The sequence below is a fragment of the Pyrgilauda ruficollis genome, unplaced genomic scaffold (genome assembly GCF_017590135.1).
Source record: "Pyrgilauda ruficollis isolate IOZ18807 unplaced genomic scaffold, ASM1759013v1 scaffold2, whole genome shotgun sequence".
Classification (NCBI taxonomy): Eukaryota; Metazoa; Chordata; class Aves; order Passeriformes; family Passeridae; genus Pyrgilauda; species Pyrgilauda ruficollis.
Window position 1 is genome coordinate 1,183,578 of NW_024519206.1, and position 25,150 is coordinate 1,208,727.

Below are 25,150 nucleotides of genomic sequence, written 5' to 3' on the forward strand. Positions count from 1 at the left end.
GCCGCACGCTCCCCGCGCCCGGGACGCGCCGCAGACAGCGCGCATCCCTCGGCCCGGCCTCAGCGCTCCCCGCCTGCCCCCCTCACGCCCCCGCCGCCGCCGCCCTTCCTCCCCGGGGCTCCCCGGCCCGCCCAGGCTCCTCCTCCTCCTTTCTCTCAGCGCACCCTCCCTCCCTTCCTCACGCCCTCCCTCCCGCCGCCTGCGTCCGCAGCCCCTGGCCGGACTTTGCTTTCCTCCTCCATCTCCCCTCGGCGCTGCCGCCCTGCCCGCCCTGCCCGCCGCGTCCGGCCGGGCCGGGGCAGCCGGGGCCAGGGGCGGCGCGGGGCCATGAGCCGGGAGCGGAGCGCAGCGGCACCAGCAGCGGCAGCCGCGGCCGCGGTGTAGGGCTCCTTTCCCGGGCAGGAGCGGGACCGTCCCGGCGGCTCCTCGGAGCGCGGGGACAGCCCCGGGACCGGAGGGGCGGTGTCTCCCCCGGAGCCAGGGGAGAGGGGGTGGCGGCCGGCGGGAGAGGGGGGTCGCCCCCCGATGTGTGACATGATCGACTCGCAGTCCGCCGAGAAGATCAGCAGGATGAAAAAGTTGAGGAGAACTTTATCGGAGAGCTTCGGCCGAATAGGTGAGTCCCGGGCCCGGACCCCGACGGCGCTGCCCGGCACCCAGGGGTCCCGGCAGGGAGGGGACTGGGGGCGGTGGGCTCAGGGCTGCCAGGCTGCCGGGGAACACCCGCGACGACGCCGTCCGCTAAAAGCTTTTCTTGGGAAGAAAGCTCGGGAAATAAATAACTCCGGTAGCCCCGGCAGTGCTGCATGGCTCTGTGAGGGAGTTAGCCCAAAATCGGCTGAGAAGAACAAACTGTAAACGAGAGTTGGCTCACGTGCCCCCACTGCCAAAGAGAAACCTCAACAGAAAGCAATAGGTAATTTTCATTGTCTTGCAGGTCTGCTAATTTATTCTTGGTACGGGCTGCAGGTTTAGTTGAGGTGTGAGATGCTGAAACAGATAATAGCGGCCCAGTGATTTAGGGGGCCAGACAAAAGAAGTCTATCTGTCATCTGCTGTGAAGTCTTGTCGCTCTGTCACTGACATAAAGCATCCTGAGGTAGCGTCATCTGAATGCCGCTGCCAAGCATGTTACCTCCCAGTGCCACCACACCGCGTTTGGTTTTGACACCAGTTTATTTTGCAGTTGAATTTGTTATTGAGAACAATGCCAAAGAGTTCTGGTCTGCTTGGACTGGTGTTTCTCTTAGTCTTTGGTGCACTATGTTGCTTAATTCACTGTTTAAAGCATTAATTCCCACTGACATCATCAACACGCAGCTGAGCAGGGAAAGAAGGTACCTCAGAGGAGGTGTGAAGTGTCCCCGAGTTGGTGGCGCAGAGCAGCTGGAGGAAGTGCTGTAACACAGGAGAGCAGATGCAGCACCCCTGTGCTTGCAGACCGTCTGTGGGGCCCTTCCACAGTCCTTCCCCATGCATTGTCCATTTGGGAGGTCTTCCCTTACAGCCAGCCCGGCTGCAGACGTGGGTCAGCTTGCAGAGCGGCTTTGTCCCAGGGAGAGGGTGTGAAGTGCCTGTGCCCAGTCAGGAGAGGTGGCCTTGGCTCTCCCCAGTAACCCTACCTGGGATCTGTGCCGGCACACTTGGGCATTTTAATTTTTCACGTGCTGTGTATGCATTCAAGCACTGCAAGCTTTTAAGCGGATGCTTGTGTTTGAAATCAGGTACTTCTTATTGTCCTACTCCAGGTTGAAAGAGACTGAGAAAAGCTTATTCTTACTTGTAAACCAGAGAGTTTCAAGGGGAAATACAAAGTTACAGTTGTAAAGCAAGTATCAAGTCACTGTTACAAATCTTTCTGCCCCCATACGAAAACAGCTTTCACCTATCTTCAGTCTTAAACTTGTAGAATGCATTTAACTTTCTTTGATTAGAAGAAAAAAAAATGAAGCAGTCGGGTGTATGGTCTGTTATATGTCTCTGTGCATGTATAAACACAGAGAGACACTCTTCCACAGAACTGTGAAAGGGTTTTACTGATGGTGGAAGTCATTAACAAAGAAAATGTTTTGAATGAGGATGCTGCTTTGTTGTAACAGTGACAGTCCTGTTAATGCCTTTTAGGGATCAGGGCCTCTCTGGCTGGTAATTTCTGCATGTTTTATTTGGCTCGGTTGGGTGATCATCTCTTCTTGTCATTTTGCACAAATTAAACAAGCCTTCAGTTTCCTTGGGAGCTCTGGCCTGATTTTAGATACACGGATATTTGTGTCTGAAAGCTCCTCCAATTCTGTGTGTATGTGTGCAGAAGTGTAGGAGTGTGGTCTGGTATGCGGTTGGTTTGTTTGTTTGCTGGTGGTTGGTTTGTGATTAAAACACAGCTGCTACCAGCAAGTTTGTTCCATCTTCAGATGCTCAAATATATTGATCATCATTCTGGTAACTGTACTTTGAGCAAAAAACCTCTAATTTATCTGTATGAGATTTGAAGATAGTCCACTCCCTGATGCCAGAGCCACAGATAAGCCAAAGCAAAGAAATTCTAAACTTGCATACCAGGAAAAATTTGGTTAAAACATGTGCTGTCCTTAACTCTTATATTGAAGTGAAGGAGAGAAAACAAAAACCTCATTGGAAAAAGACTTTCGGGGTATTTGGGTTTTAATGCTCTTTGCATAGGTGCTGGTTGCTTGGTATGGTTAGCAAATTATAAATTAATTATGTATTTAATTTGTAACTTTTTCAGTTATCTGCTCAGTTGTGATTTGTCATAAATAATAAATCCCTGACAGTGGTAAAGGCCAGGTTGGATGTGGCTTTGAGCAACTTGGTCTAATGGAAGTTGTCCCTGCCCATAACAGGGGAGTTGGGATGATCTTTAAGGTCTCCTCCAACCCAAACCATTCTGTGATTCTATAAAAGAGTATATAATAGAGATATATTAACATTTTCTGTCTGCTTCAATGTGTTTTTGCAGGTTTAAGTACCCAACATAGTATCATGAACATTGTCACATAAATGATGTGAGAGTACTATGGTGTTTGAATCAAATAATTCGTGAGTCAAACCTTCAAATGTGTTGCAGTAGAAAAGATCTGTTGATCATTCTTGAAATGATAAAGCACTATGACACCTTCCCCCAGTGTTGGCAGTATCCTGTCTACCAAATGCAATTCTCTTAATGCTGCAAGACCCCAAACATTGGTACCAGATTTAGATACCCAAGTTTATGTTAGCCTCTTGGATAAGAGTGAAATGTATCCTGATTGTCGTTGGCAGTGAGCTTTTTTTTTTGTTAGAGCTTTCAGGTTAACACTCAATAAACTGCATTTCAGACCCACTTCTCCCCACCAAGTAGTCCTCTCAATTTGAGAAGCTGTAGCTGCAGTTAATTTATGATTTTTTTTTTTACAGTGTACTAAAGTATGTTAGGTAACATTAGAAGCTGTTTCCCCACCATCTCTAGACAGTGTAGTTATTCCTGGGGCACAGCAGAGGCCCAAAGGGTACCAACAGCAGCCTCAGGAAGGCTTGACCCATTTTCTTTACTTTGAATTGAGGCTTTGCATCCACTGGCTTTGCTGGTGAAGAAGATCTGGCTCTCGTCAAACAAAACTGGGCTCAGTCCTGTAGCTCTTAGAGTACCTAATATTGAAAATGTTTATTTTGCTGAGTTGAAAACTGTGATGTGTGAAATTGCGCACTCAATCAGCCTTTTCCTGAGCATTCACTTTGTTCCATTATGTGCAAATCTGGCAGAGGATGATACAGTGCTGTGGTGTGCTGGGGAAAATGTGTGTGGTCTGTGGTGCTACAGGGTGGCTCTTTGCTGCAGAAATTGTGTGCTTCAGGTCTAGAGAAATGAACTATCTTTGCAGCTCAGGTACCCTTTCTCCTGGTAGAAATTTTCTGGTGTTTCAAGGAGTGTCCCTCTTAAAAGTTATCATAAAGAACTTACATCACTAAGAATCTGAAAAAATATACATAATTCTTTTAATTTGTAAGTTTCTGCCAGCCTATTCATTTTTATATGAACATCCGTATTAGTTTAAAAAATTTGTTTCCTTGCTTACAGACTGTGTTGTCCGTACAAGTGAACACATCATAACTACATGTTAAGCAACTTTTAGAGATTCAGTTGACTCACTGTTTAATTTAGGATTTAAACCTTTATTAGGTTTGGTTCTTAGTTTTACCCTTTGGTAGTTATGTAATTAAATTATTAGTGAATAATTTAATAAAAGCATTAGTCATCTCTTAATTATGTGAAGAGTTCTTAGCTATGTATTTGTTGAAGCTCATATAGTACCAGAATCACAGTTAAGATCACTTCAGCTCATGCCATTTAACTTCTGTTTTCTTATGAGTTTCTTTAGTCAAAAACTAACACCAGATTACAAGGAAGGGAAGGAAGAAAGAAAGAAAAAAAGAGAGAAAACATTGCTGAGATTTATCACAGTGTGCTGAAAGCAATCTGTGGCCTTTCTGGGCATCCCTGGGCTTTGTCACTAGCTCCTCACTGATACTAAGGTTATCTCCACTAATCTCTGATGTACATCCACATAGCTCACATACCTGAGATAATGAGAACTTCATTTGTAAACAGTTTATTTTTTTCTTAAGTTCAGCAGAATTTTTTTAACAGTTTAAAAAGGAAAAGATTGCATCAAGGAGAAAAAGGTATTTTTAATATAGTTTGTTTTATAAAACATGCTGCTTTTGTGTCTTCTTTGGGAGATGCTTTGTAGTGAATTAGTTGAGACTGATATTATTAAACAGAATCTTATTAAATGGGTGGCCAGAACTCTCATACTCTTTTTGTGATTCTTAAAAGCCCTCTTTCAGTCAAAGGTTGAAGCTGAAGACAAGCCAAATATATGCAGTGGATCACATATTCCCATTTCTTCTTGTTCTGTTACACTTTGAATTTTGTTTAGCTATCTGTTTTGCTATTCCTGTAGTGTTCTGGTCATGTGAAAATCTTGTGTTTTGGTAAGGGAGAAAAGCTTGTCAGCACAGCTTAAGGTGTGTAATTTACTAATTTGTAGCTTGTATGTCATTGTGACCTGAATGGTAATTGGGAAGATAGAAGTGTTCTTAAAAAAACAGTTCTTAAAAACTGTTCCACAGGTTGGGGGCTCTCCCTCTCTTTCCTTCTCTCTCTTTCCTTCTCTTTCCTTCTCTCTCTTTCCTTCTCTTTCCTATTCTCTCTTTCCTTCTCTTTCCTGACTCATAGTCCTGAGTACTTGGAATTGGCAGTCCAAAAATATTTTGATCACCCTTCAAAACCATAAAAATATATTGAACTATCAAAATGTACAATGTGTGCCTCAGATCTCCTCAGCAAAATACCAGGGTTTGTTTCATTGTTTTTATCACTGAGCATGAAATCTAGGTGAGTAAAGCAGTGATCTTCAAAGGTTTGAGGGAAGCCATGCTTCGTGTCCTAAAGAAATGGGAGTTTAAAAACAAAGGAAGGCTGCTTTTCTGCTTTTCTGTACATTCCCTGCTTTTCTGTACAAAGATAACTGAGATTTGTGCCTTGCTGCCCATGGTGGAGATTCTGGAGGTGCAGCACCGTTTGCACAGGTGGTACTCTGTACCACCTCTGATACAGCTTCTACAGTTTTGGCATTGCTTTTGCTTTGTTTTGGTTTGGTTTGTTTCATGTGGGTTTTTTGTTTGCTTTTATTTTATTTTTTTATTTTGTTTTTATTTTTGCTGGTTTTTTTTTTTGTTTGTTTGTTTTTTGATTGTTTTTGTTTTTGAAGCTGGTAATGCAGCTGCTCCTGAAGACAAGATTTGAAAGATGTTCAGAAATTACTGGTGATTTAAAGGCAGAAGGAGCATCTAAAAAAGAAATATTTGCTGGTTTTTTTTTTGTTTGTTTGTTTTTTGGTTGTTTTTGTTTTTGAAGCTGGTAATGCAGCTGCTCCTGAAGACAAGATTTGAAAGATGTTCAGAAATTACTGGTGATTTAAAGGCAGAAGGAGCATCTAAAAAAGAAGAACAACTGGAGTCTAGATCCTCAGCCATGCTAGGTGCTTAAATATTTATCTCCTGCAGAAAAATTCAGGAGTGTTAAGAAACATTATGCTGCTTAAATGATGAGGAGGGACCCTTCTGGCGCAGCACTGCACGAGCTGCATGGCTGTTCAGATGACCTCCCTCAAACTGAAAACCTCTGTGGTTTAAACTGAAGAGAAGCAGTGCCATCACCAATGCAATGATTTGTCTAATTTTAGCTCTTCAAGAGAGGGAAACAAAGAGCACTTTCAGGTCACGGCGTGCGGCCCATGCAGTGCAGTCCCCCGTGGGTCTGGTTGACAAAAAGAACCAGTCTCGTACCTTCAGACTGGCACAGTTCAGTGCAGATTTGGAGAAATTAATTTTGTTCATATTTCAATAAAGAAGTCCAGTATGCTAAAGGAAAACTTTCCATCAGCTTGATCTTTGCTACAACTGCAGAACTATTTGTCTTCATTTTCTTACCAGCTCACATATTTTTTGCACTGTGTTTTCTCTCCTGTGTTTGTTGATTAATTGCTTGTTAACAGTGTAAGAAAGATATCTCTTCTGCTTTAGTGCAAGTCATAATAAAAATTACAAAAAAAGAAAAAGGAAAAAGTCATGTTACAATGCATACTATTTGATAAAGAGTTAGTACTTGAAAAACTGAATACATGGTTAGGTATTTGTTATACTTTTCCTTTTTGAAGTTCAGTCAAGCTCTCCATAAAGGGTTTTCCCACTCACTAGGAATTAAAATAAAAACCCAAACCCAACCTTAAAACTCTTATTTTCTTTAACCTGAGAGGATTTTTTCATAAATATGTAAATTTACTTTCTTAGAAACTCTCTGTGCTGTTCTGCATTCCATTTACAGATTCAGATTTTTAGTATAAAATTGTTATTCACACCAGCCTGTTCTTTCCTATTATAACAGGAAAATGATGCCCTGTTTTTTTTTTTTTTTTGTTTGTTTGTTTTGTTTTCTAGTGGTTTGTGTTTATTGAAATACAGTACAGATAATAATTTCTTTTTTCTTTTTATTTTAAAGCCTTGAAGAAGGAAGATAGCAGCTTTGATGAGGTAGGTTAAATGTCTTTGCACCTTACATAGTCCAGGTATGCCTTTAATATTTCTCACTGATGCTAGAAGAAACCCACAAATAGTAGTGTTATGATGTACATGTGAATTATTACATGCATGTTGCTCAAACATATTTTCATTTTCTGAATAACTACCAGAACAAAGTGTTAGTCAAAGGGTCTGCATGGAACACTTAGAGGTTTGTTTTTTTAATGTAATACAGCTGGATGTTTTAAGAAAAGTGACCACTTAAAACTTTCAATGCTGGGAAATGTTGCATGCAGGGAAAATACTTTATAGAACTTTGCCCATGATAATTCTTGTAACTGCAGGCCTGTACTGTAACAGGCAGGGAAAAAACATCCCTCCTGAGAGAATACCTTATGTAAAATGCTGCTGCACTGGCACTTGCTGAATATGTCAACTGAGAGAGATGCTTATTATTAAATTAAAAAGAAACCTAACCCAACAGCACAAAACCAGCATCTAGTCTGTTGGTAAAGCTGATAATTGATTATTCAGTCTAATCAGTTTGGGGTCTTGACCTGTCTGTGATATGATTCACAAGTTAACTTGTGAAATATGCTGCTCAAGATTTGTGCTTGGGAGTTCCAGGTCAGTGCAAGTTATCCCACAGAGCAAGTTTATGCAGGAAGAGGTGTAGGCCTTGGTGTGATTGGTCATATTGTAGTCAATGCTTGCCTTGTACTGCCACCATAGCTGGAAGCAAATGGAAGTATTTTCATGTGTTGATGTTGTGCTTCTGGCATTTCTTCTTCATTGCCTGCTGTAAGCTTAAATTCTTGGCTGAATAGAGTGAGATAGCTGTTGTGTAATGCCAGACTCTAGAATAAATAAATGATGATGTAATGTCCTGGATTCTGGATCAAATCAGACTCCATCTCTTTCTAAACAGATCACACTGATGCTGAAATACAGCAGCAACAATATAAATATTTTGTGATTTTCTGATATGTTGCAAAAGCTGTAACTCACCTTGACCCCTCTCAGGTCTGCAGTGAAGGTCATGGGGACAGGCTCTCTTTTCAGGAATTCTGTTGCATCATGCAGTAGTCCTGACTATTTGGTCCTGACTATTATATTTCTCTTGTAACTCTCATGGAACTTGATTCCACCCTAAAAGTTACACCTGTGTGAATACCTGCAGATATGTGAACTCTGAATCCTTGTTTTACAAATCTGGTCTGGTTCTGTTCAGTATTTTATTCTGAAGGCTGTAGTGGTATATCTGTGCTATAACCTACTCAGTAAGTAGTAATATCTTGTATTGAATTTGACTCAGAATTTTAAAGGATCTATTAAACAGCACTGTCATATGAAGATGGCAGTTCTTTTGTCCCCTTCCCTTCCCCAGGATTGTTTATCTGCAGGTTGCATTTATTTTCTTTAAAACTGGTTTTCTGCTTTAACAGGAGACAACTTGAGCAAATGTTTGTTTAAATTCAAGGGGGTTGGGGGAGAAATAGTCTTTCAAATATGTTTTTAATGGAATCTGACAGATTGTTGCAATGAGCTACTGGAGAGGCAGTAAGGGACATCTAGTGGGAAGGGTACACAAAAGAATTTTCTTCCATTTCCTGTAAATATGGAAGAGTTTGATGTGACATTTGCATCAACTGGTTCCATAGTTTTAGGTGCCATTTCTTAGAAGAAAGAAAAGTGTGTTGAGATTTTATGTTGTGCTTATTATCTCTTCAAATTCTACACAGTTCTTGGTGATTTTGTAGCCTAAAGTGTGAATCAGAGCACGAGCTGTACCAGGTATCACTTAATTCCTTTCTTTTCAAACATCCTTCAAATCAGATCAGAAACAGACATTGGTAACAATAATGCACCTGATTTAATAACACCTACTTCTGAGGAAGACAGAATCTGTGAGCAGAGGAGTGGGTGCACATATTGGTCTTAGGAGGCCATCCTGAAAAACACTACTAAGACCATTTGGTATTAAAAAAAGCAGTCTAGTCTTCTGCCTGTATATGTAGTATTGCTCTAACAGGGAAACAGTTATGAAAAAAGTTAAGATGACAATAAGTGGGAATATCAGGTGGGAATATCAGATAAAGATAGAAGAGAGAGGAATTTGTTTTCCAAGCTCTCCAAAGCTTTCAGCTCTGGGCCTCCTACTACAAAAAATGAAATAGTCAACTATTGAAACAGAAATTTCATTAAATAAGCAGCCCATTCTCCTTGTATGGTTAGTGAAAAGATGCTCTTTTATGTTGCTGACAGATGCTGTGTATCTCTTCTCAGCCTGTTTCCCCTTTCCTGAAGGGAGGTTGACCTGTGGAGCAGTGCTCGAACAAGGAGCAATGAACTTGCAGAGGGACTTTATGCTTTTGACAGGTAGAGGTGGAGGACTCGTGTTTTAGCCTTTCAAGTTGTGACCAGAACACCAGGAGCAGAAGCTGGCCAGCAGGGACCTGAAATGTCTGATGGAGGAGAGAAAGTGGCATGAAGAGGAAGATGACCCTTCTAAAGCTGCAAGGTCTGCATTTGCAGCTGGATAGGTTGTCACTTTATTCTGCATGTTGTAGATGCTTACTTGTTTGTCTCTCAGGAACTGAGGGGAATATATTGAGCGCTTCAGTGGCTCTTAATTCTACCTGCTTTAATTGCTTGCAGTAGCAGAAAAATGTACAACACTGCAGGAAATTTTCTGTCTTTTGAAGAGAAACTACTGAAAATTGAGATGTCAGACATGATAGGCAAGTGTACCACATAATTGCTTTCTGTTGGTTATGAAATTAATCTCTCCAATAAATTAGGACCAAAAGAATCATGAGGAGTGAATCCTGTGATCAAGTTATGTGTTAGAAAATACTTTTTTGTAGAATTGTTTCAGGGATCTTACTGCTGCATTTAGTCCTACCCATAAGGTGAGAGCACAGCAATAGCATGAAGGAGTAGTGTAAGATTTCTTACTTTTTAATACCTGCTTTTGTGTTGCTTTGATTAAATTTTAAATAAAAAAACCCCAGTTTTCTGTAAGTGATGCCAGCCTTTGCTTTGGTCCAGGAAAGAACACTGAATGAATCCATTTAATGGATTTAGTGGTAGCCTGCCCACCTTCCCAAGATGTTGTGACATCTTCTGGAGAATAATATGAATAAAGGAGTGGATACAGACCCCTTCTTCTACAGTCTTTCATTTAAAGCAGTAATCGTGTGGTTTTGTTTTTCCCTTTTTAACCTTTAGCCACTTCCTTTTTGTCATACTGGTCATACTGTGGGAACTGAAACATAGGCCTGTGTCAGTATGTGCTGAAATCAGTGGGAAGGTTCTCAGTGTTTTCAGTGCTTTGTGGATTGGTTTCCTCTGTCATGGAGTATCATGGGAGAGGGGGACTTTTTGTCTCTTTTCAAAGTTTTTTTGAGTAAGGCATCTTCTCCTTGTGTCCTTGAATGTACCTTATGTATTCTCTGAAAATGGCAAACTGTGAACCACCTCCCCCTGCAAAGTAGCTGCCCTGTTTTTCAAAGCAACCTAAGTTTCACACTCTGAGTGTAGGTTCTGGCACAGTTAGCATCTGTTTTGTTGTTTTAGATGAAGCTCTGATTATCTACACTGAATATCATGATAGAAAATGAACACCTCTGAGGAGCAGCACTGCATGAAAAGAGCAGTCTAAAAACAAATAAGTCTTTCCTGAGTGAACATTTTGTTTGTGCTTCAGTAGTTTGTCAAAGTTTAGATTAAAAATTTCCAACCATGCAGGATTGCTTTGATGTATTTGGACCACTGGTGTAACAAGTCCACTCTGCCTTATAATGATGGAACCAATTTATTTTTCATTACAATGTGATCAAGGCCAATAACAAGTGGCTGAATTGTAGCATATTTGTCGGGATAACAGCCAGTGTTGATGTTGTGACTAAACTCATCTCAAGGCTGGAGGTAACCTGCTCCTTTGGTTAGCTGCTTGCTATTACGATTTATTTCTAAACTATTGTCAGCAGTCATAAGCTGTTGTTCTTGTCCTTCTGTTGTTGGTTTCTCTGAGCCCTTAAATCATGTTTTAAGACCTTCAGTCATATGTGTGCACACTAAATAAATTAATATCAATGTCACAATTAAATCAAAAGAAAATAATCTTCAGACTCAAAATCAACAGGAATTTCCTTGATTAATGCTTCTCATAATGAGTTTTATTGCTATTGTTTAGCTGTATTTTAATGTTAATTTTTACTGGTATCAAGAGCACCTTTTTTTAAGGCCATTTTTCTTAGGAAATTGAGGTACTGTGATTATGCCTGCTGCATGTGTAATGCTGTCTGACTTCACCCCGTAACTTTGAAGCTGGCTGACACTAGATGCCTAGATGCTTGCTGGAAAAGCATGTGAGCTGGCTGAGGGGTAGAGATAAGAATCTCCTCTGATGGAAAAGCTGAAATGCAAGTTCTTGTGAGCATATGAGAATGCAGTTGGAGGTGTTATGAATACTCTGACTTCAGCAAAATCCTTAATACTCATGCACTCCTTACTACATGAAGAGTCTCTCATTCTGAGGAAGCCAAATTTCATTTATTTCACTCATGGAACAACTTCTGTGTGTTTGAAGTGGAAGTGTGTGAAAGGGGAAGAAGTTCTGCCAAGTTAGTACTTGATTCTGTAATGTGCTTGCTCTTACAGTCTCTCTCACCCCAAATAAAAAGGCTACTCCCTCTGTGGGATGTTGGCATGAAAAATGTCTTGGTTTAAAGGACACCTATCTCTGAACCAGAACTTTTGCACAGAGATTTTTGACTTTGAACAGTTAAAGGAAAGGGTGTAGCTGGAAAAAAGTAAAGCTTTGTAAAGCATGAACAAGAGGTATTTGAATGCCAAAATGCAGGTGGCACATAATACACTAAATAACTTACGGATTTTTTACTATTTTATTTCTAGTCGGTAGCTTGAGAGAGAAGTGCGTGTATGACAGAAAGATAAAAAAATCCTTAAAACTGAATTTGGAAAAAAAATCCAGAAATATAGGTGTCAAAGCATTTTCTAAATAATGTTGGGGAACTGGGTCAGAAAAACTTCATCTGGTAGTTAGATTACTTTGCCAAATGTGTGCAAAGGTGGTTCAAGTGTCTGGAAAAATGTGTCTGTTCAGATGTATTGTCACAGAGCAAATGAGAGGAAACGTAATTCCAGGCAAAAGACAACTCAGTGTTGGAAGCTGCTGCTGTTGAAGTGTTACTTGATGCATGACACAGGCAAATATTTTTTTGGTGGCAAGAAGGAGGTAAAAGCTGGATAATGTAATCTGATGCCTCCTGCAGGAGGACCACCCTCTTGGGTTAGGAAGGTCTTTGTGTGTTCTGATAAAGATCTTTCCAGACTGCCATCTTTGGGAGGGAAGATGGGTGGAGATGATGTTGTCTCCTGAGCCTGTACATGACAGAGATTTCCCAGGAGATGGTTTGTGTTCCTACTGCTCCTAATTCTATGTCTTCTTTTCCCCAGTACTGTTCTCTTACACTTCTGAGGATCTGGTGTTGGTGGTGCTTCCCTAGCAGCAGATGGCTTAGATATCAGCTTGCCCAACACATTTACCGGTCTCTGCATCTCTTTGAGGCCATTCCAACAAAATATAAACCCAAATTGTGTCTTAGCTCTTAGGACTGGTGTGTGATGCTAACGTGTGTGCATCTGTAGCAGAATAGTAGCCAGCATTTCAGATCTTAGAAAGTTGTTCTTATCTGCTTTAAGAGAAAGATGTTTTCCTCTAGATTGATAATATTATTAGCAATTGTGCTTCAGGTGAGTCTGAGAATGACGGGCATCAATGGAAGACAGCAAATACTGCCATTCTGCTAAAGCTTCTTACTGCATCAGCTGTGGGACAGATGTGCCTTCTGTGGGACAGAAGGGACATTGTTCTGGAAAAACCCTGGTTTGTGAAACTGCTGGTGGCTTAAAAAAGCCCAATTCTTGGGCAGCCTTGTACAATTTCTCAGAGAATTTCTAATATTTATGTGGTGGTCAGGGATTCCTGTCATTTCCGTGTGCTGTGTGGCACGTGGAAATAAATCAAGTTCTGGAAGGTGTGAGACTCCTTCAGAAACAGATCTAGGTGACCACAATACAAGCTGGTAAGTAACTGAGAAGTGGCAGGAAAAAAGTGGCGAGAAAAACTGACTATGAAGTATCTGCTTTGTTTTGCCAATCTCAAGGCTTTGAAGCAAAACCTGAGACCATGTGGAAGGTTTTGAGATTTACTTGGCAGTGACTCTACCCATTCAGTACAGGAATTCTTCTTAATGTTGGGGAATAGACCTGGCCTTTAGGAGATGAAAGTTTGAGAACCCTCTTTTGTAGCTGAGGAAGAGCTTTAATCTTGGCACATCCCTTAAATCTGTGCAGTGGCAGTGGTTTGAATTTTTGCCTCCGCTGTCGATATGTTCTGTTGTGTGTTCTGCTGCCTGGTGTGTCTGGTGAGAGTGCATCCTATTACCTTTTACAAAGTGTGTAGTGTTTTCATGACATAAGAAAGTGGTTAAGTCAGGTGTGAACCTTCTTGCTCTCCCTTTTCTCTGCCTTTTCTTCTGTAGAAACTGGATAGAAGAAGGATTCTTGTGACTAGTTAATATGCCTGTGTCCTTTGCTTAACTTTCCTTTGAAAATGGATGGAGCAAAGGAGCAGAACTTGGTCTGAATCCATGTCTGCAGCAGTGGCTGGTGAGGATTTGGCCAAAATGCTGACATATATAGCTCTGTTGTGATCTGCAGGCAAGTGTTTTAGCTATCAGAGAAACACTGTGAAATGAAGATGAATTTCCAGGCCTACTTCTCTCACTTGTGCATGTGTATTTTGGGATGTTTCTGCTCATCAGATAAGAGGGTGTATGCATTCCAGGAATGTGGAGTCTGAATGTAAGCTATTATTATTTTGATAAAGCATGCTTACATGTAAATCCTGCTGTTTATTTTCTTGGGACATATGGGATATAGTAATTTACTGATAGATTAAATAGAGTAACAAAGCACAATATGGTATATATTTGCGATCCATATCTTCTTGTTCTTGGCCTTGTGGGCAATCTCCTGATTGTGTGGCAAGAAACATTCATGTCACTTCCTTGATGAGTCTGTCTCTTCCACCTACTTTGTGCCTAGACATTATTGCTTTTGTGCTTTTTTTCTTCCAAGCCACACTACAAACTGACATATGACTATATCTAAATGTTTTTCCCACGAAGGGATCTAAATTAAAATTATCAGTCTACATTTTAACTTTCCTGAAATTCTACATGTATGCTGCCTCATCTGCTGTGTGTCACAATATTGCTGACAGCCATATATTTGCAAGATCTCATCCACAGTAATCAAAGTTCTGAGTCAATTGACATCTCTCGTTAATTATTTGAAAGGGATAAGAAAAAGGAGATTACAGGCTTATTAAAAAAAATGGATTTTATGTATACAAAACAATGTCATTTTGATGATATTAAGGCTTAAAGAAATTGTTATTGCCTTATACCTCTTTTTCTGCATATTCTGGAATTTATTCTTTTCCCCTTCCAGCAAACTTTTCTACTTCTAAGCCAGTTGAGTTAGAGTCTTGCTACTACTTCTTATGTTCATTTCAGGTATGGGAATTCTCCTTATCAGGTTTAAAAATTCAAACTTGAGTATTACCGATTATTTAAATATGAAATATTGGCAGTAATTTAATAAATAAAAATAAGTGTGAATGCTGCTGAAAACAGTGATAAATGATGGAAGCAGGACTGCTGAGAGAACATATAATGCATTATAACCAATTCTAAGTAACAACTGGACTTGATTGTGTTCAGGGTCCTCTGTGGTTATTCCTTCACTTGAATTCAAGTTTTTCCTTAGAATCCAGGTGTTCACCCTCTTAAGTATTGAGAAATTAAAACATTACTAGCTTTGGGAAATGTCCACTGATGTCCCAACCCAGGAAATCCAGTGGCTTACAATATTTTCCTTATTGCCATATACTCAGCAGGGCTTTTCTTTGTATGTGAACTTCTTTGATAGCTCACATATACAAAAAGGTGTTCTTCCACACATATGTGTTTGAGGCATCTTCCTGTTTCTTTTAGGGAGGGTAAACTTCTTGTTGCCAGAGGATTATTATTGTACACAGTCACACTCAGCACCATTTTTTTAATGGATCTTCATCTTCCTTTTTCTCCACTGAGATGCACATTGAGACTCAGGCATGGTGATCCTGAAACTTCACCTGAGGATGGCTTCGTGCTGTTCTTAGACTTGTTTTCTGTCTTCTGTCTTGAAAATTCAGCACTGAAGGAATTTGTCTGAGGTCACTTGCTGTGATTAGTTAGGTCAGATATGCCCTTCAGCTTTGAGATCTGGAAGACTTCATTATGCCAAGTATGTTGTAAGAAGTAGTGGTGAGGATGCATATTTTGGCTTATTTTTCTTAAATACTGTTTCAGATGAAGAATTTTTCCTTTCTGTATTGTTAGAAGGAGAACATGTTGAAATTTGTAGAGCTTAATCATTAATTATTTTTATCTTTATCTCTCCAGTCTCTTCTTGCTTCCTGACTGAGAAACAAGATCTGTTTCTGACAGAGGAACAGTCTTTGTTTCTGACAGAGAAACAAGATCTTCACTTGTTACTTTTTGGGAAATTGTTCTATTAATTTTGTTTTGTTTGTTTTGGTTTTTTTTCCCTTATTTTGGAAAACTACCTATGCACATATCTATCCCATCCCCCCATGGGACCAGTATGTCCATCCTTTTCTTTATCTTTTGTAATTGGTGGTCCCCTTATAACAATTTCTGGTTTCATTTTAGTTATTTCCTTTTAACCAACATGGTGACAAAAGCTGCATCACAGTTCAAGTACAGTGCCTGTAGCTGTTGGCTAGCTCTTAGGCACAGACTTGCTTCTTAGATTTCCTCTTTTTGCTTTCCTGTTTGTGCCTCTTTTCGTTTATAGCTTAGTCTCAGTGTACTTATCCACATTCACTGTATGACTTTATGCTGTTTGTCCTCTTCTTAAGCTGGTGTTGTCGCCTTGTCCGTGGTGACAAGGATGTTCTGAAGTCCTTGCCAGATGTTGAGTCAGCTGCAGGGAAGCCCAGCCAGGGTGGGAGCTCCTGTCCTGAGTGGAGTGGGCAGGGAGGGGAGGGAGCACCTGTGGGCTGCTGGAGGCTGCTGGCGCTGGCAGACACTGCCAGAAGCCGCGCGAAGTGTGGGTCGGTAGCTCTCATTTATTTATTGGCCTTCTAAGCAGCCAGATTTATTAAATGATCTCCAACCTGCTCTCCTTTGTCGGTGCCAATAACTGATGCAGTTTTACGTTAAAATAGCAATCCATGCTTGCTCAGAAAAAGGTTTTTTAGCTTATCCATGTGAAGAATGATGGCAGTTCCATTTGTCAAATTCATTATCATTCTTACCGTGTCCTGGCTTGTTCAGATGTGGGAAGTCTCTCATGACTGCAGGTTTGCTTAGTTTGGAGGGAAAAAAGTTTTTTTTTTGTTTAAAAACATAAAGAAAAAAAGCAGTGATGATTTATTTTAGCTCTTCATGCACAGGGAGGAACCAGATACAAACAGGATGTTTGTTAGAGGCATCTCCTGATGACCTTGGAGATGCACAGAATTCCAGAAAATAGAGGACAGCATCTGGAGAAATACTTGAGTGGATGTTTTTTTTCCCACTTGTTTAGTTAGTTATTACTCTGGTATGGCTCATTTAAATGTCATTTGTCTGGCTGTCATCAAATCATGACAGAAGCTTAGAGAAGATGAAGGGAAATGCCTAGTTTGCTTGCCCTTCAAAAAGATATGCTGTAGCACTTCAGGACTTTTTTCTGTTCAAATTAGTAAGAAAATTATATTTTTATCTTTGAAAGTAAGTTTGCATTATCTAAGTTATGAGTTAGACTGCATATTTTTTTATATCTTAAGAACAGGTTTTTTTCAGTGGTGTGGAGAGACTGCTTAGTCATGCACTTTTTATGGACATAGACAATGGGCTCAAACTATGTTTGTGATGATATTCATCAACACAAAACTATGATATTAAATAAAATGTTTCTTCAAAAATTAAAAAAGTTATGAAAGAAAATTCCATCATATTTGAACAAATACTGGTATGGAACACAAGAATCCTTTTCTTAAAGTTCTGTCTTACGCATTAATTTCAACAGTGTTCTAACTGAGATGCTCTGGTAGGTTTATTCCCAGCATTAATTATTTCATTCACCCCCAGGTGGGGCAGAAATTATGTAGACTTTTACAGTCAAAGTGATGTTTCATTTTGGTATTGTCAGTTAAGCTTCAGAGAGGACACCAGTGTGAACCCAGCCCCCTGGGACTCTGCAGAGCTCATGAGTATATTTAATACTCACTGCAGAGGAGGTGATTTCAAGAGGCCTCTGGGGATCAGTGGTGATGCAAGACTTCAGAGCAGGTATTCAACTGTGAGTGGATCCTTATCTTGGAAGCCTATGTGAATTGGGTTTACTTTATTGTTAAGATTTGGGAGAATGCCATGGCTATCTTCCTTGTTCAATTTCTATTGCTTGTGAAAAATCAGAGAGAAGGCCTCTTGGAGAGGAAGGTGAAAAATAGAAAATGTAATTATTTTTCCTTTTGCCAAAGAACATAGATGGAATGTGAGATATTAGTTGGAATATATTAGTTATAATCTGAGTTTGCTTCTTAGCCTTCTTCAAGATTTCAAATAGATAATTAATGAGGAAGAAATTGGACTGAACTGTCATTATTCACAACCTCACCATTTTGCCTCAGGAGCATTCATGGTGTGTCACTGATGGTATGAGCCATGGTGTGAGTGACAACATCCAGAATAAACCCCATGTCACTCACCATGGCCTTTAGCTGGGTACAGGATGGAATTTTGCCTGGAGTTCAAAAGGAGGCTCAGTCTCCAAGTTCAGACACTGTTTATTAAAACCTACTATGTCGGGAACTGACCAGCATTGCAGAAAATAACCTGGGGGTCCTGGTGGACATGAAGTTGAATGTGAGCTTGCACCGTGGCCTTGCTGCAAAGGTGGGTGCTGGTATCCTGGGGTGCACTGGGAGGAGAGTTGCCAACAGGTGAAGGGGAGGTGGTCCCTCCCTCCCATCCAACACTGATGAGGCCACACCTGCTGTACAGGTAGTTCTGGGTTCCTAAGTGCAAGAGAGACATGAAGAAGAGCCACTAAAGTGATTAAGGAACTGGAGCATCTCCTGTGAGGAATGACAGAGAACTAGGACTGTTCAGCCTGGAGAAGAGAAGGAGCAGTGGGTGATCTTGCCCATGCCTGAAGGGAGGATGTACGGAAGACAAAGCCAAGCTCTTCTCAGTGGTGCCACGTGACAGGACCAGAGGCAGTGGGCACGAACCGAGACAGGGAACTGAAAACCTCTGAACATCAGGAAACACATTTTTACTGTGAGAGTGACCTAGGAGAAAGAGAAATTTCCCATTAAGGTTGTGGAGTCACCATCTGTGGAGAAGCCATCTGGACAACCTGCCCGTCCTGTGATTTAGATGGCCCTGCTTGAGCAGATGGGTTGGACCAGATGACCTGCAGATGAGCCTTCCAATATCCACCATTCTGTGACTTGTGAACTTTTTTACAGGCTGCTTTCTTTCTGCATTTTTAGAAGCTTTTTGCATTGCTTTTGTCACATACAATTGATTTATTGTTAGTTTTTCCATATGTGATCATCTATAATATTCTAATTGTTTCTGTAAGGAGAAGTGATTTGCTTCATCTGTGACTCCATATGGTACCTTGCAAATAATTGAGGTCCAGTGCTGTAAAGACTGTAAGAGGTATTGTTTCAAACCACTTGTTTATTAAAGCTTAGAAGAAATATAATTGTGAAGATTCTCTAGAAACATCTGCAATAAAATGTTTACCTCTAGAAACTCATCCCTATCCACTGCTCCTCTGCCAAAGACACCCCTGGAACAGTCCTTCTGTTTCTTTTCCTCCCCAAATCCCAACACTTGGTACTCCGGAGCAAGCAACACAGAGCTTATTGGTGAGGTTTGAATCTTTTTCCTCTTACAGGAATCTGTAGTTTTACCTCTTATCAAGTGTTTCCATGAGGAATTACAAAAAAGGGGGCTCTTGTTCTGTTTGTTTTTATTAACGTGCATAAGATGTGTATTTAAGCTTCTCTTCTGCCTGCTGTTCCATGAGGTCAGTTTCAAAAACAAGAGGCTTTCAGGGAATAACCTATCCATGGAAATCAACTGTGTTTAAGAACCTCTAAAAGAACCACATGCTTCCAACAGAAATAAAGTATCTTTTGCCTGGAATTATCCCTTCGTAGCAAAGTCAGTAATTTTGAGGCTCCAGATTGATTTATCTGGGAAGAGGAAATATTTGCTGCCAAAAGCATCAGAGCACAAATAAGCTTTGTCAAATAAAGGGAATTCTACACCATGTCTTGAGTATTTCCTTTGTAAAGGACACTGGGAAGGCTGAAGTGAAAAGTGAAGAACTTTTTTCTGGTTAGTAGTGGGTCTAGGCAGTAGGGTGGGAAGTGAGATACTTTTTTCAACATGTAGTTCTTCCTCCATAAACCTAGGGGAAGGGGGAATATCCCATCACACTTACTGCTGCTGTGTGCACTTTTTAACCCCAGTTTTCACGTTTACTTCTTCCTTAGATATATTTCTAACTTTATATGGAATTGTGTGGAGCAAATGCAGGCTAGTTGAAGCCTCTCAATGCTTGATCTAAGTGTGGCCCTTAAGTGCTTCTTATGGTGAATTGTTCTGCTTATAGACTTGTTCCTGAAATGTTTCCAGTTCTGGAATTGGCATTAGCATTAAGAAATATCCTGTGGAAAAAAAAGCTGGGGAACCAGAGTCTAGCCAGAATTACTCATTGCATTGTACCAGCTGTCAACAGGACTCCCGGCTGTAATTTTGGCGTTAACACTTTGTGGTCTAATGCTTGATTTCTAGGAAAGGGTCTGTGAGTTGATGATGGTAGGGCTGTATTCTTAATTTGAAAAAGCTGTGTTGTACCTGTAAATTCATTGCTTATGCATAAAGCTGCTGTCAATGTCAACAAAGCACAGCTGAAAGACCTCTACTTTTGAAAGAGCAGCCTACCTTTATTTTGGTTTTTCTGCCTGAGACTAGTGCATGGTCACATATTTTACTATTTTAGTACTTTGTGCTTTTCAGTTTACTCTTTAAGAGGTGAACTGCCTTATATTAGCTTGCATTTTAGGAATTGCTGCCATTTTGTACTAGCAGGATGACGTGCATCTTGCAAACTGGTTCATGAAACTCTGTCCTGAGCACCAAACTTTTTCAGTAGAATAGTTCAAAAGACTGTGCTCATTATGCTAGAAAATGGTACCCTTAGGGTCCTGCTTGATCAAGGTGGGGGATGCTTTAAAACTGGGCCATAATTAAGAGTGCAGTAAAACAGATTTATTATTAATTCAAGTTTGTAAGAGAAGGGAGTAAATTATGTTCACTCTTGCTGCACAGCTTTGGAAAAGAAAAATATGCATTAATAAACAATATGTCTGTAATTAATTAATGGTCCCCTGGAGACGATTTTCTCCCAAACTAGTTAATTAGTGTGTAAAATGCTAAAAAATTAATCCCAAAACTCATAATGAAAAATCAGCTATGGGATAGTGAATTGTGGTCATTAAAGCAGATTTCTTTTTTTTTTTTTTTTTGCTGTTTGTCTAGTTTTGGGTTTTTTTGTCTTAATGGCCAAAATTAGCAACCAAAACAAATGGAAAACAAAGCACCAAACAACCAAGACAAATGGAAAACAAAAACAAATGCTGAGGTGCATTTTGACAATTCTAATTATTGTCCTGTGCCACTAAAAGCATAATAAAGCTCTCTCTAGAATTAATGTGAACTATAAACCTATTGTGTACTCTGGATCTGAAAATTAGTATTGATTACTATTTTGTTTTTTATTACTTAGGAAGATACGGGCAGGACCTAAATATTAGAGTCATCAAATTTATCATTCCCTATGTTTTCTGTTATCCTTCTTTAATCTTCTGCTGTGTCTGTTATTTTTCTCCCTTTTCAGACAGACTGATAAATCTCTTGAATATGATCACAAAACCACATGTCAAAAACCTAGTGTTCTGGTAACTTAGATGAGGTCAGCCTTTAAGAATCTTTTAAAAAGCAGGTTACCATGCATTTCTCAGTTGGGTTCACCTTATTAGTTACTGAAGTAAATTTTAGTATTTGGTTCCTAAATTCTTAATAAAGCTTTTGCAAAGCATGAAGTGCTCTGTGCTTTGTGTGCTGAGAGCCTCACTGGCTTGCAGGAAACACATAAACTTGTCAAAAATGTGCATGCTTGTAGAATCAAAGCCTTAATTTGTAAAATTATATTTAATAAGAAAAATGGGCATGAGGTAGTAATTTTTCTTGTTGAAAACAATGGTTATTGCTCAGGTAAAGTAAATGGCAGCAGCCTTGACTGATTGCTGAGAAGAAGTGCAGAAGTGATTAACATGACAATCTACAAATCATGTCATAATTTTTTTTGTCCCTTGCAGCCACAGCAGGTATACAAACTGGTCTTGCAGGTTTAGTTTAGTTCTTTTGGAAGAAAAAAATTGTGTTACAAAAAACTTGGGAGAGAAAATCAAAATTTTTCCATACTTAAGTTTTCTTTATGAAGTCTCTATTTGATGCTGTTTCAGCCTGAATCCTACTTCTTTTATATTATTAAAGTGAAGCTTTGATGCATGCATAGGTATCCCCCCCCAATCATTTTTCTCCCCCACTACCAAGTCCTTTTATGTTATGCTTTAATATGTACAGATGTATTCCTCTTTAGGCTTCTTCTAAGAAAATGGGTTTTCAACTTAGGCTGCATTTATCTTTGACTATATATAACTTTAAAAAATTGACTGGTTTTAAGGAAGTGTATGTTCAAGAAGTGGCAAAGGATGTTGGAAATATCCATAATGACTTTCAATCTTTTAAGGTAATAAACACAAATCTGCTTGTAAGTATAAGGGGAAATTCAGTATTTATTCTAAAGCTATACAAAACAGTTGTATCCAAACATGAATGCAAGTACAGAATAAATTAATTTCTGTCTCTAACACAATATATTGGATATCCATGTCAGACAGGTTGGGTTTATACTTGCTCATTAAATCCTGTCTTTATTTGTTATATCTAGTATAAACTTTACCATCTTTACTTGATATAAATGATTTCCCTCATTCTAACCAGAGGGATTTGGGAGAGGAAGCTAGCAGCTATGCTGGTAGTGTGTTGTCAGCTTTTCTGGATGATAGACATGCTGCCCTGCTCCTTCTCTGCTTTTAACCTGACACTTTGAAGGACTTGGGGAGGTGATAGCAGAGGGAGTCAAGGGTGTTTTTTCCTTTGCATGCCTTTACATGAGGTGTCACTGTTTTCTTTGCTCTCTCTTTGGTAATCTTTCAAAGTGCCCTCTGGAGTCCTTCTTGGGAAGGCTTTGCTGGAACTGGACAACCCAAGCAGGACAGTTATGGGACAGCTGTGTTGTAAGGAGAAAGCAAATAGAATAGGATTGTTAAGCCTGAAAAAGACCACCAAGGAGAATTATGACAGATACACAAAACTATGCGTGATGTGGACAAGTTGAGTAAAAAAAGAATTAAGCAGACAGAGGGAAGTTTTCTGTGGAGAGCTCCACTGAACTGACCTCATTGCCTCATGTTGCTGTCTCTGCCTTCCTGCAGAAAAGGGGCTTCAGGGCTGGTAAAAGCCTTGCCAGGGCTTGGGGTGGGGTGAGTTTTCCCCCAAGATTTGGAACAGTGAAGTGTGTCTGGGGGCAACAGAGCACATGCTGGAGGAGGGGACAAATGGAAAACATCTGGAGGTGACTCTCACTGGAAGGGTATGTGCACTCCCTGAGCAGAAACCACAGAGCTTATCTATTGAGAGACAGAGAAAGCACACTGGCTGAGTGGTTTCATCCAATATTGGCATTTTTATGTTTGGAGCTAGGGGCGCATAAAAATCATAGTGGTAATGTTTCTTAGGGGTAATTTTGTTAAACAATGCTACTTTTGCTGGCAAAACTCCAGTTGTAGTCTTGGCTTTGTATTGGTTCATCTTTTACAGTTTCTGATTTATCTTACTCAAATGTCTGGCATAAAGAAAAGAGAAGAAAATTCTTTTTGCAGAAATGAGTTGTCTCTTACAAAAGAGCTGGAGCTGCTGACAAATCCATTGTAGAATAGCCTGGAGAGAGTAAAGAGAAGAACAGTGAAGGAAAACTGGAGTATAGTGAAGGATCTGGGTGTTTTCTAGGGAGGGGAAGATGTCTTATTACTTACACAGTATTCAAAATGTGACTTCATATTCAGGCAACACATTCTCTAGAGATTTTGCAAACTCCACAAAAATGCTAATGAAAAGCAAGTGTTTTATTATGAAGTTGTCTTCTTTCTGCCTTCTTGAATTCTTAAATATTTTAAAATAGCTTAAAATGAAACTGTTTTCTATTTAGCTTCTATTTGCATTCCTAGTCAGAATAGTTTCACCTTACAACTTGGATTTCCTGTGCAGTATTTCCAAATGGGACCACAGGGACTTGTTGCTTTAATTTGTTTGTATTCTGTTTCCTGCAAGTTTGGATATCTCTGTGGGCATTTTTCTTGTGTATATGTGCGTGTGCTCTTTCATTTAACATCAGGGAAGAGTAGGGAGTAAAGGCTCCTTTACTGTAGAAGTGTAGTATGCCTTAATTTTGTGCTGGGATATAAACGTTTTATTTATTTTTCAAAGGATTGAGATTTCAGATCCATTTTTTGTCTGTAACAGGATGAGAGGTCAACTCTCCTCTTAAAGAAGATCCATCCCACTCTAGACAAGCTGATAGTGTTTCAGCATGTGTATCACACAGCCCAGCTGCATTTTGTGATCAGCAGACAATATTCTCTTCTACAGAGATGAGTCAACAGCTAGGTCCAATTTTGGTTCTGAAAAATCTTTTTTTAATGGCATCTTTCCAGAAACCATTATGCTTCTGCAAAAAAGTGGAAAATTTTTGACCAGCTTAATTTTCTGTATTTTTCTACTTTTTGACTTGATACATGATAATGCTTTAAATTTAATAAAGATTATGTATAACTTTTGACATAGTTTTTAAAGTTGTGCTTATCATCATCTGTATTTCAAAATCTTTTGTGTATAAGAGTTCAGTTATCTTGCTTGTAGTTCTCACAGCAATATAACACAGGTTATTGTATATGCCAGCTTCATTTTTCTGCTTTGTATGTCTATTTTTGTGGAATCAGTTTAATTTCCTCTTTTGTTATGTTGGTGCTTATGCTTCAGAGTACCGCTTGTGTCAAATTAGCATTTTTTTTTCATTTTATTTTCACTCTGTAGAGTTTTTGCAGTGGTGGTGCAGTTTGTGCCTCCATTGTTTGGGGTTCGACAGCCCTGCCATTAAACTTCAACGTTTCCACAAGTTCATAAGTAAGCAGTAGAACACCTTTGTGTAGAAAAGTGGCATACAAAAAGTTCATCTGAAAGAAAACACTTCATTTAGAAGAAACCTCAGTAGATTGTTTTGTCTAGTCTCCTATTTGAATGTTTTAGAAAATAATATTTTAGAAAATACCTAGAAAAAAAGGTAGGCTGGAGGGTTGTAGTTCTGCTCTGAATTTAAGGAAATACAGAAGCTCAAAATACTAACTAATATTCTCTCCTTTATAAGGACATTTTTTTTTCCTTCCAAAAATAAAAGCTAAAAAAAAATAGGATGTACACTTCTGTTGACATGCAGCCTCTTTCCACAGGAAAGTTATAACTTACAGTTGTAGCCCATATTTGCATAACACTGGAACAGAAGCTGTAGTTACAGTATTATTGGGAAGAAATTCTAGACTTGCTCTGTTTTGTCCCAGTTTTTGGTTACTAAAATCTATTTAGAGTACCTGCAGCACTTCCTAAAGGTGCTCTGCACAACTTCCATTCACAGAGATGCTTCTTGGTAATCCATGGTTCTGAACCCTACAAGATGGGGATTTTGAAAGTACTTCACAATACAAAATATCTTTTTTATTCTT

At 39.7% G+C, this 25,150-nt stretch overlaps 1 protein-coding gene across 1 annotated transcript in view; it reads left to right on the plus strand.

The window, feature by feature from the left end:
* The first annotated feature begins 203 nt into the window (after nt 1–203).
* The window catches only part of CDK14 (cyclin dependent kinase 14), a 313,331-nt gene continuing 288,384 nt past the window's right edge, over nt 204–25,150 (plus strand). The window contains exons 1-2 of the mRNA XM_041466561.1: nt 204–616; nt 7,061–7,092. Coding sequence (XP_041322495.1) covers nt 526–616; nt 7,061–7,092 — 123 coding nt within the window. The 5' untranslated portion in view covers nt 204–525. The remainder of the gene's footprint in view (nt 617–7,060; nt 7,093–25,150) is intronic.